At 46.4% G+C, this 16,979-nt stretch overlaps 1 protein-coding gene across 7 annotated transcripts in view; it reads left to right on the top strand.

Moving 5' to 3' along the window:
- PTCH1 (patched 1) overlaps positions 1–16,979 on the top strand; it is a 59,093-nt gene that overhangs the window by 26,617 nt on the left and 15,497 nt on the right. For all 7 annotated transcript variants that reach the window (XM_032392885.1, XM_032392893.1, XM_032392890.1 and 4 more), the window contains 9 exons: positions 224–371; positions 1,179–1,310; positions 1,719–1,874; positions 2,519–2,617; positions 3,158–3,283; positions 9,316–9,434; positions 10,088–10,490; positions 11,113–11,422; positions 16,058–16,200. In XM_032392885.1, coding sequence (XP_032248776.1) covers positions 224–371; positions 1,179–1,310; positions 1,719–1,874; positions 2,519–2,617; positions 3,158–3,283; positions 9,316–9,434; positions 10,088–10,490; positions 11,113–11,422; positions 16,058–16,200 — 1,636 coding nt within the window. The remainder of the gene's footprint in view (positions 1–223; positions 372–1,178; positions 1,311–1,718; positions 1,875–2,518; positions 2,618–3,157; positions 3,284–9,315; positions 9,435–10,087; positions 10,491–11,112; positions 11,423–16,057; positions 16,201–16,979) is intronic.

The following is a 16,979-nucleotide window of genomic DNA, read 5'->3' as shown; positions in this document are numbered from 1 at the left end:
AATTTTGGGGTCTATCTGTAAAAGGTTTGTAAGGTTACACCTTTAATATGGTACATCCATCTATTGAGTAAAATAACCATCCAGGTCCCGTTTAATGGAAACATGTGCTCAAGTAGAAGGAGAGAATGGCCGCGAGTGAGGTGGGGGCGCGTGTTCAGGATTTTAAGCAGCGAGGACAACTTCCTGGAAATGCTGATGTCGTGTCTTTGCCACCCTGTCACAGTGCCCACGCCCTGCAGACCATGTTTCAGTTAATGACTCCCAAGCAAATGTACGAACACTTCAAGGGGTACGAGTATGTCTCGCACATCAACTGGAACGAGGACAAGGCAGCCGCCGTATTGGAGGCTTGGCAGAGGACGTACGTGGAGGTAAATCGGCGGCATTCCGACACCCACCTTGGAATCTGGATACAGACCCCTTAGTCACCATGTACTTCATTGTCGCCATGTTTTAGAACATTTTTTTTCATTAGAATCTATTTTCAAAACAAATGGTCATTTTGGGGACCTGGTGGGGTGAGAACTTTTTTTCCTTTCCTAGATATGGAACACCTTCGTGTCTGGCTGATGGCTAATTCTAATTGGGACGCCTGAGACGTTCTGAGTAACCAGTTGTGAACTCCAGAGCGAAGGCGTAACAGTGTTTAAAAAAACACTGGGTTAGCAAGAAAAAGTGTCTGGAAAACATTAGCAAAGCATAGAATCTGGTCACAGCTGCAATCCCCTTGGTTAGGCCATGTGGCAGGAGCTGGCCTTTCCCAAGCAGTGACCTCTACTGAGCTGCATGTGACCTTTTAAAAGTGGCCAGCAAACGAAGTGGGGAGGAGTGGCCACAAGACTGAGTCGTTTTGGATTGGGGCGGGCGGGGGGAGCCGATGGGACCGCAGATCTGTTGTAGAGCCATGGAGAGGAGAAGGTAGTCTCAGGTGAGGGTACATAGAGATGAGGCCAGCTCACCATGGCACCCCATTCTCACCTGATGAGCAGTGGCCTTCATTGTCCCGGGCCCAGGGTCATGTCACCTCAGTCCAAGTTCAAACCCAAATCATGTAGAGCTCTTTTTAATGCATCAGAAAAAAGTGAGGGTTGAGTGGAGGGGACGTGTCCCCCGAGGTCTGTGCTATTGAAGCTCATTGAAGCTCTCATTCCATTTGGGACTTTATGTTGTGACCACAGGTGGTTCATCAAAGTGTCGCTCCGAACTCCACTCAGAAGGTGCTTTCCTTTACCACGACGACCCTGGACGACATCCTAAAGTCCTTCTCTGATGTCAGTGTCATCCGAGTGGCCAGTGGCTACCTACTGATGGTAACAGTCAATTCAGTTCTCCTTGGGGGGGGGGGGGGGCCGAGTGGGTTTGGTTTTAGTTTTTATCTTTCCATGACCGCTCCTGCTTTTTAACTGCTCTTAACACACACGTGCATCCAAGACAGAGAGAGCTCGGCTTCATAACGATTTCAAAAGTGGTCGTGTAAAGCATTTTCTCCCATTTGCAGTTTGCCCATCTTTGACTCGTATCATTCCGTGTGATGTCTGTAATGTAAATTATTGTTGTTGTTGGATTCAATTAGTTCTACCTTTTGATTTGGGGTGATGGGTGGGGGAAAACATTAGAATCCTTACACATTCTAATGTTTGGCTTTTGTGTCTCCCCCCTGCCCCGGTTCCCCCTCCTCACTCCTTCCCCTGCCCCCCACCCCGTTGTTCTGCTCGCAGCTTGCCTATGCCTGTTTAACCATGCTGCGCTGGGACTGCTCCAAGTCCCAGGGTGCCGTGGGGCTGGCTGGCGTCCTGTTGGTTGCACTGTCCGTGGCTGCAGGATTGGGCCTGTGCTCATTGATCGGGATTTCCTTTAACGCTGCAACAACTCAGGTACTAAGGGAGCCACCTATCCACTGTTTGTTGACAAACACCCCTCCGCGGGCTTGGCCCAGCGGCCTCCTGTGTGTCCATGTCACCGACAGGGTCTTCCGGCCTTTACCACCAGGATGCCACACTTCAGAGGGGGGTGCTGTCTCAGAGAGGAGCACTTGGCGGGGGGTGGAAGGTCTGCACGGGCTTGTTGATCGTAGAGATGTTTCACTTACCAGTGCAGTGAAGACCGTTCTTTAGAGCCATGCCCCGGTTCTCAGACTTGAGTGTGCCATAGAGTCGCCTGGAGGGCTGGCCACACCTCCGACTGCCGGGCCCCGCCCCCAGAGTTTCTATTTACCAGTTCTCAACCATGCTGTCCAGGGATCATGCTCTGAGAACCACTGCTTTTGATGAGTTAGCTTCCTTCCCATTTATTAGCTTTACAATAAAATAGCGGAGCTTAAAAGTAGAAGTGGATAAGACCTCCTGTGAGCTAAAACGGCTAGATCCGGGGAATCTTAACCCTCGGAACTAGGTTCTTCACCGTAAGCTGATGTGAGCTGTCCTTGGGGTGGCTGCTGGGGGCAGTGTTCTCAGTGGCTCTAGAATTATCTGAATTGGACTTCGTGTGTTTAATGCGCTGCCCTTTGTGTTCCCTGCAGGTTTTGCCGTTTCTTGCTCTTGGCGTTGGTGTGGATGATGTTTTCCTTTTGGCACATGCATTTAGTGAAACAGGACAGAATAAAAGAATCCCTTTTGAGGTAATAGAAAAACAAAAGAAGAAAGCTTTGGGGCCAGCCAAAATCCCCTCTGTTCTTGAGTATTTGTCCTTTAATTTTCTTTAATCTGGCCTAGTAAATATTTCAGTCCCAAGTCAGTGACATGTTACTGGCTCTAAATAAGTAAAAGAAATCAGAAGAACCGCAGAACGATTATTCCAAAGCCCGTATTTGCTTTTCTGGGTTTTTTGTGGGGTTTTGTGGTCACTTTGTCCCCATCCCCCCTGCCCCCCCAACACACACCTTTTAAATCTTAAAAATTGACTTAAATCATTGTCTTGCAGCTTTGTGCTTTAGATGTGGTAGCCAGGTACAACGCAGGACCGTGTAGATAGTCCTGAAAACGTTTTCGATGCCAGTGTCGGGGAGGGTGGGTGGAGAGAGCCCTTCCTTATGCCCTGACGTCAGCACGATAAACTACCTGTTGTCCCACTTTGTCGCGAATTTGGACTGTTGGCACGATCTGTGATCTGGGGGCCCCTGCGCTGTGCGGCTCTCAGCACCGTGGTTTCTCGTCCTCAGGACAGGACTGGAGAGTGCCTCAAGCGCACGGGAGCCAGTGTGGCCCTCACCTCCATCAGCAATGTCACCGCCTTCTTCATGGCCGCACTGATCCCCATTCCCGCCCTGCGGGCCTTCTCCCTCCAGGTGAGTCTGCACTGGTGACATCCGTGGCGAGCACCACACGGAGGCCGAGCATCCCATCTCCCTTCTCCGCTAATGTGAAGACAAGTAGCTTGTCCGCTTCTGGGGCCATTCTGGGTGGAAGCTTCTTAAAGCAACAACCCCAACACTCCCTCTAAAACACATGCCAGGGCTCCTCCCCTCCTTTCAGTCCTAGAGCCCAGATGCCTGGGGCCTGGGTATCCCCAAGACCTGCTGCCTTAAGGAGTGGCCCTTCCCTTTATAGTGAGACTAAAACCACACGAGGGCCACTGCAGGGGATGCTGAGAAGCCCCCGCTCCAGATAGCGGGAAGTCCTGTGGTCTCATCCACAGTGCAGCCGCCAGCTCTTAGCTGTGCCTGCTTCTGCATCCCACTGGGTTTCTGGGCTCCCTCCCCTTCCTGCTGGCCACCTCAGCCCCAGCACGCCATCCTCTCTCTTTCCCTAAAGCAGCCCCAACACATGGCAGTTGTACAACGCAGAGGTAGAGGCTGCAGTAGAGACCAGCTAGGCGGTAACCTAAAACTGAGTACGGTTGGCCCTTGAACAACATGGGGTTTGGGGCTGCTGACACCCCTCCCACACAGTCAGATCTTCATATAACTTTGGGCTCCCCAAAAACTTAACTACTAATAGCGACTGTTGACCAGAAGCCTTACTGATAACATAAACAACGCATCGTTTATACGTTAAATCTGTATTCTTAGAACAAAGTGAGCTGGGGGGGAAATGTTATTAAGAAAATCATAAGGAAGAGAAAATACATTTCGAGTGCTGCACCATATTTATTGGAAACAGCCTCTAAGTGGACCCGTGCAGTTCAAACCCATGTTGTTCGAGGGTCTGCCGCATTAGCTTCCACCATGCGAACGTCCGGCCATTCTCTGCCTGCAGGGGGTTTGTTGGTGGGTGCTCGCTTGTCACGTCTTTCCTTAGTCTCTCCACAGTCTCCTCCATCTCTTCTCTCTTCTTTTGGTCTCCTACTCCCCTCTCAGGCTGCACAAGAAAACTCAAAATTCCTCTGCCCTCCTTCTGCAGAGCAGTTTGGCTCCTGCATTGTTCTGCTCTCTCTTCCCAAACCAGGCCCTTCCACACCTAGAGGCCACCAGGATATTTCTTTTGCGCAGAGAGCCAGCTTATACGAACGGTAAGAATGGAGAGCTCCCGAGGCTGGGGACACAGCTCTGGTCCGTTCTGTGCTCGGCCGGGAGTGCTGGCATGGCTCTGCCGCTGCTTGAAACTCTAAGGAATCCTGGAATCTGTCAGTACAGCGGATGAAGACAGCTAACTGACCAGTCTGGGATGTGGTCTTCCTAAGCCCCAGATGGTTTCAGGTTTTGGTATTACAAAGACGTTCTTGAAGTTTTGTGAATTAAATTCACATTTTTTTAAAATTTTTTTTAAAGATTTATTTATTCATCAGAGAGAGAGAGAGGCAGAGAGAGAGAGAGGCAGAGGGAGAAGCAGGCTCCCCACAGAGCAGGGAGCCCGATGCAGGGCTCGATCCCAGGACCCTGGAACCATGACCTGAGCCGAAGGCAGACGCTCAATGACTAAGCCAACCAGGCGCCCCTAAATTCACATTTTAAAGCTTCAGCTATTTTCCAAGAGAGACGCGGTGGCTTTCCCCCCTTTTTCTCTTACAGTATGATGTGTAGTTTATGAGATGGCCAGGTTTTTAAGGGAAACTACTTTTGGTGTCACTTTTTTTTTTGAGAGGGAGAGGGGCAGGGGGCAGAGGGGGAGGGAGAGAGAGAATCTCAAGTAGGTTCCACACCCAGCGCAGAGCCTGATTTCACAACCCTGACATCATCACCTGAGCCAAAATCAAGAGCTGGGGTCGCTTCTCCAACTGAGCCACCCAGGTGCCCCTTGGTGTCACTTTTTAAGCTGTTATTACATCCAGCTTCTTCCTACTGCTTTACTCTGATTAATCACCAAAAGGTGATTGTGACCAGGAAGAGCAACTGACAAATCATAAATTAGGTTTCTCTTTATGCTTTTGTCAACACGCTTCGCTCTTTTGTAGTCTTCATATTTGAATTAATTTCATTTCACCAATGGCTAATGAAGACCTGAGGAACTAACGATCCAGCTGTGTTTGGGACACTAGACTTACTTAATATTTAGTGTAAGATAGAACATGAGAAAAGATTTTTGTACCAATCACTGTGACTGCCACCCCCCAAAAGAAAAATACTAAAAAAAATGAAAATAATAAAGGGTTTATTATAAATATCTAAAAGTAGAAGGAGTAAGTGAATTAGTGACTAAGGTTAAATCTGAACGACCGAAGCACAGGAAAATGAAAATATATCTAACTGCTTAACTGCTCAGTGATGTGGAACATAAGTGAAAAGTGCCCGCTAAAGAATTGGTACAATTGCCATTCTAGAATGCCTTTTTGCACGGGCATCTGCACACCCACCTGCAGTCTCCCGTTCTCGCTGCTTAAACATACAGCAGATGCCGGTGTTGAGAAATTGTCCCCCTCCTCTAACAGTGGGACCCTCTCCCGCCTCTCTCCTTTTCCGCTTGCCTTTTTCTCGCTGCTCTTTATTTCTGCTCTGCCTCACGCTCCTTCATTTCTTCTTGTGTCTCTCTCTCATTTTCTCCTCTCCTCTCTCAGTACACACTGATGGTTCATCAAGGCATACTCTCCTTTAATGATATCCTATGGTGTGGTGGTCTGAAAAGCTACATGAGTTTTCCTTACGCCTTTTAGAAAATCCAGTACGCTAAAGTTCTCCCAAGGTAAGCACCTTACCGAGATGAAATGAGTACTGTGAGTTTTGCATTTCTATTCCAAGCCCCTGGGGTACCACTTTAGAAAATTGAGGACTTCCAGGAGTCCTCATTTATGAAAGACCCCATAATAACTGGCTCATTCTCTGTCAAAAACAAACTTAAAAAAAAATAAAAGGAAAAAAAGAAGAAAATGTAAGAAGAAAAGAAAAAGAATGTGCCATGATTTTTGCTGTAGCCATCAGAAATTTACACTGATTTCCTTTTAAATATATTGACATTCAAAGTTGGTCATGATGTAGCTTCTCTTTCTTTTAGTGAACTGTGTTAAGTTGTGCCTCTGGGTATCCATTTGTGTTTGTGTTTTCAGGATATTATAGATTAAGCCTCAAAAGAAAGAGACCCACAGTGGTTCTGTACAGTAATAAATCCATATTAATTTAGGATTTTTCTTTGTGGAACTTTTCCAATTGTCTAACTTTATCAAAATAAATAGAATTTTTTTCCCCCAAAGAAACCGTCTTAGACTTCCTTGTCAGTCTCCATCCATCTGACCAAATGCCACCTCTATACCAGAAAGCAGTGGCACCGTCTAATTCTTTAGGAACCAAAGCCCTGCATAACTGAATGGTGTTCTTCAATGGAAACTCCCAGAACAGAACGCCGTATTGTTCCACACAGTGAGGGGGGTCTAGATGAGGGCCCTCTGGACAGGGTCAGTTTGTCTCTGTGCTCTGCAAGTGTGTCAGCAGGGCCCCCACGGATGCTCTGCTGCGGGTGGGGTTGGGGGGCAACACAGAAGATGGGGACGTTTCCTTCTAGTACAGTAATTAGAATTGATTGACAGTGCAAATCATCCCCATCAATAGATTTTCTTACAATGTCTTAAGCTCCCCTTTGCGCCCGCAGTGACCCTTCTCCCTTGCTGAGAAGTCCTTGCAGCTTGTTGGTCTTTACTGTTTGGGTGCACTTGAAGGGGACATTGAAGTTGCACCGTTTTCTTGTCAGAATATGTTCTCCCTGTGTACGCAGTATGCCGCCGGACAGTGAGCGTGGACAGGACGCTACACTTCAGAGTTTGGGGGTTCTTCGTGTCCTCCACAGATGCCTCCGGGGGATAAAGCTGATATCAGATTTGTCCCCAGCCCCTGTGGAAGCCTCGGTGCCATTCCTACCAGAGCACATGGGCCACTTGGGTTCTGCATCCTCAGGAACTTTTGTCCAGAGTGAGATGCCCGGGAGTGTTCTGTCGGCATCCCACCCCCGAATTCTAAACATGCCTGTAATAGAAAGAAAAGCTGAAAGGACTCCACCTCCAGAATCGAATTTTCTGGAAAAATCTCCTTGAGAATCAGACCCATCTTTGCCAGGACCCCTGTGGTCAGATGGGTCAGGAGGCCGAACCCAGCCCATGTCCATCCCCTCAGGAGGTGACCAGGTGACGAGAACTCCCAGGTCGCAGTCAGGCTGAGGGCACAGACATCAAGCCTGTGTTTGAATTCGATTTACTCCATGACTGCCGGCAGGTGACCATCCTCTGTACTACGGAGTCTGTTAGGTACTTGTGTCAAGAGCAGTAATAATGGCTGTCCTGGTTGCTGTGGGGATTGAAGAATCGTGTGTTAACTACTTGGTCTCCCAGTACTCCCCCCTTTTCTCTGCCCCCAACAGAATTCTGTGTCTCCCTTTCAGACACAGCTTGTCAAGTTCCTCCACATGGCACATCCTTCCTCCCTGGCCCCATGAGAGGCCTGTTTTTGTCTTCTACACCTCCTTGAGACCCTGCCTTGACCACCCTCCGCCCTCCGGGTACTCTTCCCCTCTGAGCTGCTCTGGAACCCTATGCAAGCTTTTATTACTACATTTATTAGCCTGAATTGTAGTTTGTTGGTAGGTCTGGCTGTGGTGGTCCTTGAGAACAGGATTTTGTCTTATTTTTCTCTGTGTCTCCAGTACCCAGCTCTGTGTCCTCCCTTTTCTTTTTAAAGTATTTGTCTCTAAGATGAATCCTTTAGTCTTTAGGTCTTTAAAGACCATTCATTAGAGCGGTTAAGTTCACAGGTTTCATGTATTTTGAGATGATGAGGAATTTCAAAGCAGACTGAGAAGAGAGGAGTTAGGCAATTTTTAGAAGGAGACTCTTGATTATTTTTTGGTTTTGTGGACTTGACAGGGAATTAATTATTGAAAGGTACCTTTCCAGACCTTGGCCTTGCTCTTTCACCTTGAGCATAAATGCACAATTTTTATCAGAAGCTCTTTGCAAAGTTCTCTTCTGATTCTGTTAGGTATCTGTTACAAGCAGGTTTTCTTTTCTCACCCTGAGACGTTTACCCAGTTGGCGGACGTCTTAGAACTAAGTAGTTCTTTGAAAAACTTCCTGAGACCTTTTAATTTTCAAAAAATTTTCTGATGATTTCTTGGTTACTTAGCATTCCAGTTCCTTTTTTTTTTTTTTTTATTGTGCCGCTTCTTTCCATTCCTGTATGAATGGGCGAGCCCTTTCAACTGTCCTCTGTTGACTTTCTCCTATTAACAGCCCAATTGTGTAATTTTTACTAGGTCAGCAGGAGATTTGCCAAAGCACTACAGAATCTAGCCCCATGTTTATTCTAGGTTATGGAGTGACTTTTGAATCTGTACTTATTTATTCTGCATACTATAATCACACACAGGAATTTCTTTCTGCCTTACTCTCCTTGACCTTTTATGTTACTGTGCTCGCACACACCACAGGCTACTCCAGAGGCTATTTGGAATGTGCCTATTAAAAACCTCAGGGGACGTGTTTGAAATTTTATTTCATGTTTTAAAGGTGACATTTTGATATACCCAATCCACTTTACGTCTAAATATTCTGAGTATAAAATCAGAGTAGCGTGAAACTCTTAGAAATGTTCTGAATGGGGAATGTTTGTTTTCAATTAAAACATCTCAAGTATATTCTGTATTCTGCCTTTGTAGATTTGGTTTGGTTAGGTTGCTAGCAAGACGCTCATTTCATTCCTGTGTTTGTACATCATGGGTTCATGAAATTCTAAAAGATGAAAAGAATCAGAATGATGGGGCCTGTTCTAGTCAAATGGTCTCTTAATGATGGAAGAGAAGCAAAATGATGAGAAACTCCAACATCTATTTCAAGTTTAAACACTTCAATAGGGAATTGAAAGAAAGATGTTTAAAACCTCTTTTATTTTCAGAGCAGTCCTCTGACTGGGAGGAGACATATTGGTGACCTCTACTTTTTTTTTTCTTTTCCCCCTGCTTCCAGGCGGCCGTAGTAGTGGTATTCAATTTTGCTATGGTTCTGCTAATTTTTCCTGCGATTCTCAGCATGGATTTGTATCGACGTGAGGACAGGAGATTGGATATTTTCTGCTGTTTTACAAGGTACAATTTCATGAGCTGCTATGGCCTTTATTTGTTGGGTACAGAGTGGTAGGCTTAGAGAACTCTTTAGCCTGTAGACTTGGAAGAAAATGTAGCTAACAGGGCTTGTTACCAGTGTGATGGAGGCAGAGGAGATAATGGATGGAGGATGCTTTGTTGGGGATATTGAGTCACAGGCTCTCCCCTCCCCTGACTAAAGACTCACAGCTCTGGGGTTGTGATGCACATGCTCACTATTTCTGTTATGGATCGCTTTGTCTGATTATTGGGAGTGTGTCATATCTCTTTTGATTCAGGCAGAACAAAGGTTTGAAAACCAACCATCCAGAAAAAATACAGCCCTTTGGGTGTTGTGGGGTTTTGGGGGGAGGGGTTGTGTGTTTTTTAGGAATTGTGCTTTGAAAGGGGTTCATCAGCATGTAACTTCGATTTTGCCAGCCAAATTCAGGATCGGCCATCCATTTGGTCTCCTTTGACTTACCTAGTGTCTTGTGTCCAGGTGGTTAAGTCAGGTGATGTTTGTGGAGCTCAACAGTATGATATTTTTCTTCTAAATTAGAGCTATGTAAAATGGATACTGTCGGTCATTGGCAAAAATGAAAGCACTGTTTCCCTGTTTCAGTATACCATTGCAACATATTTTCCCCTCTTAGCCCCTGCGTCAGCAGAGTGATTCAGGTTGAACCTCAGGCCTACACAGAGACTCATGATAACACCCGCTACAGCCCCCCGCCCCCCTACAGCAGCCACAGCTTCACCCATGAAACCCAGATCACCATGCAGTCCACAGTGCAGCTCCGCACAGAGTACGACCCCCACACGCATGTATACTACACCACTGCCGAGCCACGCTCCGAGATCTCCGTGCAGCCTGTCACCATGACCCAGGATACCCTCAGCTGCCAGAGCCCCGAGAGCACCAGCTCCACGAGGGACCTGCTCTCCCAGTTCTCCGACTCCAGCCTCCACTGCCTTGAGCCCCCCTGCACCAAGTGGACACTTTCATCTTTTGCTGAGAAACACTATGCTCCTTTCCTCTTGAAACCAAAAGCCAAGGTAATCTACCGAAACAGAAGATTCTTCCTGTCTTCAAGAAATAACAAAACCGTCTCCTTTGGAATTCATCAGGTTGCTTCTTTGGGTGTGACTTATTTCAGACCTCCTAAAAAGTCAGTCCATTTAGCATGTGGGGCCATTTTAATGAGCTCATCTTCTACAGGAGTGAATCTCTATGTAGCAAATGTTTCTGTGAATTTAGATGAACTCCTTATGTTTTAAACATTTTGTTTTTCATGAGCTTGTTTTTTTTTTTTAAAGATTTTATTTATTTATTTGAGAGAGAGAGAGAGAGCACATGAGAGGGGAGGGTCAGAGGGAGAAGCAGACTCCCTGCTGAGCAGGGAGCCCGATGCGGGACCCGATCCCGGGACTCCAGGATCGTGACCTGAGCCGAAGGCAGTCGCTTAACCAACTGAGCCACCCAGGCGCCCCCATGAGCTTGTTTTAAAATGTGATTACTATGAGTACTTGTTTTTCCCTCTGGAGAATGACCCCTACATCCTTCATTTAGGGCCATTTTGGGGGTAAAAGTGAGGTCTGAACCAAACAGCTTGCTTTTGTCAGGGGAGAGTTGGTCCTGTCCTCTGGCTCTGATCTTATGCCTCTTACTGTGTTACAGGTCGTGGTGATCTTCCTTTTTCTGGGCTTGCTGGGGGTCAGCCTTTATGGGACCACCCGAGTGCGCGATGGGCTGGACCTTACAGACATTGTGCCTCGGGAAACCAGAGAATATGACTTTATTGCTGCACAATTCAAATACTTTTCTTTCTACAACATGTATATAGTCACCCAGAAAGCAGACTACCCAAATATCCAGCACTTACTTTACGACCTTCACAAGAGTTTCAGCAATGTGAAGTATGTCATGTTGGAAGAAAATAAACAGCTTCCCAAAATGTGGCTGCACTACTTCAGAGACTGGCTCCAAGGTGAGGTGCTGCTAGTGGGTATTCGCCCTTTGTAAACTTTCACCATTCGGTCTTTGGTATGTTCAGCTTCCACAAGTTCCCTTTGTTCACTTTATTAAAGTGTTAGATTATTACGTAACACTAACATGTTTCATTGACTTCTAAGTGATGCTTAAAATTCTTCTATGGACTGTTTCTGGGGCAGCCTCCCAAATCCGGCTTTTACCTATAAAATGATGCAAACAATTCAAATGGGGGACTCGGGAACTTCTGTATGAATTTATGGGTGCACATTAGGAAATGGGAAATATGTTATAAAATCGGGAGCTGGATGCTTCTAGTGCTCTTTTTTTGGATGGTGGTTAGTTTGATGATCAAGTGAAATCAGAGTGTTGATGGAATTTCTAGACTGACTTATTGACAAATTATGGCTTTACTATACCGGCAAATTTTGCATCATTTGAGAATATAATGTAAAATTCCATATTTGGACCATCTTTTGATTTGGCATATGAAATAAACTTATCAATGCTTAATCACATCTCACAGTATTTCATAAATAATCAAATTCTGCTTTAAAATGCCTTTCTTAGCATTTGTTACCTCGTCCTTAGAAACATTTCTAGGAAATAGTAGTCAACTGGAGAAAAAAAAAATGGCTTAAATTTGTTCCTAACTACCAACTGAATATGAATGTATTCAGTGATTCCAAGAACATCTGTTCATTTATTCCATGTTGACACATGCAAAGTGAAGTGGGGAATCAAGATAATTATCCACACAATTCAGGCAAAAAATGCTTTTACTGAAATACCCAAATAATTATGGCCCCCAACATTTTTTGGCTTAAGTTATCCAAATGATTGTCTTAATTTCCCACTTAATTAGGCTTGTTTAAACACAGATTTGAGTGCCTTTTTTGGTCTTAAGTCAATACACTTGTATGTAAAGATTAAGCAGCCAATTTCCCTGGGAGTTTGCATGAAATGGTAAACAACTTGAGTTTGACTGAAAATTCTTCAATACAGTTTCTGGCATTGACTTTTGTTGCTAGAATTTTGTTCATATGTGTATACCAGATTTGACCTCTTCTTTTGAGGAAGGCAAACAGAACTGCACGACGTTAATATTATTTTTTTAACATGCTCACGAGACTAACGTGAATTTGTTCCAAGTCTTATTTTTTACAGTAGTTTGGGAGGTTGTGTTTTTCAGATAATGAGTCAAAACAGGACCAGACAGTTGAGAGATTCCCTGCTTTTCATTTTTCCCCCATTGGCCAAAGACATGCAAATCGCTTGCCACAGTGACAGAGAGATTGGCAGCACTGCCAGTATCTGAGCCAAGGAGGGTTATTGTAGAATTGATTTCAGCGTCTTCAGCCATTCCTTTGGATGCTCAATATGGCCTGTTAGGCAGAGCTTGGGAAGAGGGCAGAGGGTACTGTCTCCAGGCGGTGGTGAGGGCTAACCTTTTTATAGCGTATTGTAAATTATCCCTATGCTTTCATCCCTTTAAAGACCTAAAGCAGTTGGGCTTGACAATCGCACTTTTTTAAAGGTGCAATTGAATCATGTTGTTTTGATTGCTAAGTGAACAGCACCCACCTAGACCAAGTGAGATCCATTCTTGCTCCCAAGTCGGGGTCCCAACCAGCTCTACAACTCTGCGTGTGACTCTTATGAGGTCCAGCAGAGAGCACTGGACACAGAATGGCCAGGTAATGGGACCGTTGGGCTGCCTAGATGGTTTTCAGGCCTGTCAGGTGGTTGATTGGGTGGGTCTTTGAACACTTCCTGCAAGGTATCAGCTGTCCTTGAATCGTTTAAAAACATTTTGGGAGGCTGTTAAGTGTTGGGACCCCTCATTGGTTTTCAGTGGAATTATCACTAAAAACCATATCGCGCTATTGGTCTTTATCAACATTCCACAAGTTTGGGGGGGTTAACTCATAAAAATACATAGTGGTAACATCACATGTCATCTTTAAACACACATGCAAGTAAGGCGAAGTTGCAGGTAAAAACCACACTGTGCATCATGAACCAATGGTGTTCGTTTGTATTTCACACTGAATTATGCAGATAAAATTTAAATCAGTGTTTTCTTTTTAGGGGCCCATATCAAAGAGAAATTGACAGTTGGGATAAGTAGCTCAGAACTTTTCCCTAGAAAATAATATTTAGTATAAAATTTAAAATGAGAAAAGTTCTAGCTAGAACGTTTACATTTTGCTGTAAAATAGGTATACTGTCACCAATGTTTTCTACAGTGCACATGTGTTCGAGTATAAAATGTTGGCCAAGGGGCAGTGGAGGCAAATCCTTGTCCCTCATTTTGTGTCTAGAATCCTATGTTGTACATGTACTCTTGGGCCACTTCATTGTTACTGAGCTTTTTGGTAATTCGTCAGAAAATAAAATAATCTAATCATGAGGACTTCGCTCTTTCCTAAGGTCCATGACTATTTCTCGTTTGTGTCTGTATTCCAAGTACAGTTGATGGCGCGGGAGGCTGGCAGCGTGGATGACGAGTTGAACTGAGTTGCCCACAGGGTTGCCATCCCCAAATCCAATCTAGGGTGTTCCCCGATTCTTAGTGCATAAATATCTTAAAACTACACTCACGTTTGTGGAACACTGTTCTCCCCTAGACATCATTGGTGCGCACAGTAACTCTGCTGATCGTATTCGTGCCTTCAGCAGAGAACTTCCTGAGCGCCTCTGTGTGTCCAGGCCATTTAGAGCAGCCGTGGTTCGAGCCGAGCCTGGAGCCCTGCTGGGTGGCCCTGCTCAAGTTGCTTTCCACGCCTCAGTTTCCTCATCTGTAAAGTGGGAACCATGATGCTAACAGGGCTGTCTCCTGAGGTGGTTGTAAGAAGCACACTAGTGATCAGTGTAAAATGCTGAGACAGCCCCACGCTCGCTGAGCACGAGTGGCTCCTTAGGATTGACGGGTCAAGAGGGAAAGGGTTAAAGTCCCATACAGGCCATGAAGTGATGAAAATTCTATTAAGGTGAGGAAAACAGACCAGGTCTCTTCTGGGGGGTGGGGAGGGGAGGAGGGCTTGTTTTTGCTCTCCTGCTTATTTTTTTTCAAAAACAAAAAAAGGCTTTAGGTAATAAAATAACATCTGTGCAGTACAGCTTGTTGTGTGCATGCCCCGCTCTGAAAAACAGTCTGGGAGCCGGCCGTGCTGGTGGTCCCTCCCGCCCACCGCTCCTCCACGCTCGCCCCAACATGGCCTTCTTTCAGCACCAGGCCTACGGGCCTCATCCCCACATTGTTCGTGTAAAAACAATGCCCACAGCAATGTGGACAGGAAGGTTTAGAGAGAGAGAGACGGGGGACAGGGGCCTGTGCTCCGCTCTCCCCCTGCTTCAAACCCCAAGAGCTTAATTATTTTGAGCACTGAGGGAACCAGTACTGGGAGGGGGGAGGTGTCTTTGAAGTCACTCAAGGCATGTCATGAAATGAACTCTTTTCCCTTCTTACTGGCCATGTCTAACCCTTGCGAGCGCAGCTTGTTCAAAAGATGTGGTTTCCTGAGCTGCTGGGGCTTGGGAGTTCTACTTGGGAGGGGATGGGGGGCGGGGGGAAGCAGGGCAGTGGAAAGGAGGTGGGGGTGTCGGGGGAGAGTGTGTGCACAGGGGATCACTCAGCCCCTAAGGCCAGGTCACCAGGGCCCTGTTTTCTCTTCCAGCACGCTTATCTCTTTACAGCTGTAGCCAAACCGTCAGGTCTGTAATGATGGTTTTGATTACAGAGGCCAAGCGCAGCTGTGTGTGGTGGGCTGGTGGGCTCGCCCATCCCCCACACCCAGAAAGCCCTTTCCTTCCCCTCCCTGTGCTTGCGGTTTGTCATCTGTTCTCACAGAGCCCCCTTGTATTGGCCTGTGGCTTCCTGTTCTCAATCTGATCCAAATTTACCCCGTGAGGCATTTCCCTGCGCACACAGGCGCTCACGAGATCCCTCCCCGCGCCCCCCTCCACACCCCCCTTCTGAGGAAGGGTGGCAAAGAGGAACAGTGGAGAGTGAATAGGTGTTGGCTGTGATCTTTACACAACCTGGCAGCCGATCCCACAGCTTGTATTAGCTCCACAAGTCGAACAGATGGAACAAATTGACAGAATCGTGTTCACTCACCCTGGGCTGGAGAAGCAGCTGAGTGGTTGTTTGAAGCTGGGAGTTCGAATGCGTGTTTCCCCCTCTGAGTGGGATTTCTGGTTGTATCGGAGAATCCACGGCTTTAGCACCTGACGGCAGCGTGAAATGCCTAATGAGCCTGTGTGGCTTCCTCACCCAGCCAGCCAGCTCTCCCAAGCTCTCTCTCTTCCTTTCTTTCGGAATAGCCATGGGGGAGAAGAAGGGGTTTCTTTTCTTATGTAAAGGTAAAACATGTGTATTTGTTTCCCAGAAGCAAGTATTCCCCTCTTCTGCCTTTTTGAAGCAGTGATTATTAGCAACCTGAAGTTCATCCATGAAAAATCTAATAGTGTCACTTGAACTTGAAATAGAAAACAAGTAGCACACAGAGTGTTTGAGGTTGATGTCAGGTACTTCCTTGTCCTGCTCAGTGTCCTCAGCCCACCCCGTTAGGGCCTGGATCATAGTGGTTAAGAATCATAATACATTGTATACATTTGCCTTTTCTAGGACTTCAGGATGCATTTGACAGTGACTGGGAAACTGGGAAAATCATGCCAAACAATTACAAAAATGGATCAGATGATGGGGTCCTTGCCTACAAACTCCTGGTGCAGACCGGCAGCCGTGATAAACCCATCGACATCAGTCAGGTACTCTCCCTGCCCTACACCCTGGAAGCTCCCAGGGCATGATAGAACAGAGACTGCTTGACAGCCTGCCGGCCCAGCCTGCGCTCTCTGGAGACCTGGGGCATCAGGGGCTGGTAGAATATTGAGTTGGCTCTAATTCACTTCATCCCATCAGCTGATTGAGTGCCTCAGTCTGCTCCTCTGTCAGGTGCGGACATGTGGACCACCTACCTCCATGGCCGTGGTTCCAACCAAGAACCCTCGAGGCAGTGGGCAGTATCTTTCAGATATTAGAAATGCTGTGTTGTACTGTTCTCTTTTGAATTCTAGTACTCATTACCATGTTGGTCTTGATTCTATTCAAACTTGGAAGAATGGTAACAGTCATTTGAATGAGCAGAATTTAGGGTGGATGGATGAGCTAGGAGATCAGAGAGGTTTCTAGAAGGATGGGAGGATCGGTTGCGTTTGATTCCTTGGGGTCACCCTGGCCCAGCAGGTGGAGAAGGAGGACAGACGGACGGCTCTGTCATGAGTGAGGCAAACAGAAATGCCAGTCCTTGGAACCTGAGTGCACTCGCCATTCTGCTCACTCCCCTGGGTAATGAGAGCTGTTTCTATTCAGTAATCATATTCTCCAACTGCATTTGCATCTTCTCTGTGATGCTCGGATTCCAGCATATCCCTTTTGATTCCTCAGGCATGTTGGGGAGTGTGTTTGGACCCTTCAGATTTCAAATGAGGCCAACACTACTACCGGCCCTCCCAGATCCCACTCCCTCTGCTCCTCGTAGCTTACT

This window comes from Phoca vitulina, unplaced genomic scaffold (assembly GCF_004348235.1).
Source record: "Phoca vitulina isolate PV1807 unplaced genomic scaffold, GSC_HSeal_1.0 scaffold70, whole genome shotgun sequence".
Classification (NCBI taxonomy): domain Eukaryota; kingdom Metazoa; phylum Chordata; class Mammalia; order Carnivora; family Phocidae; genus Phoca; species Phoca vitulina.
The sequence above is the reverse complement of the archived record's forward strand: the minus strand, read 5'-3'. Positions and strand labels throughout refer to the sequence as shown.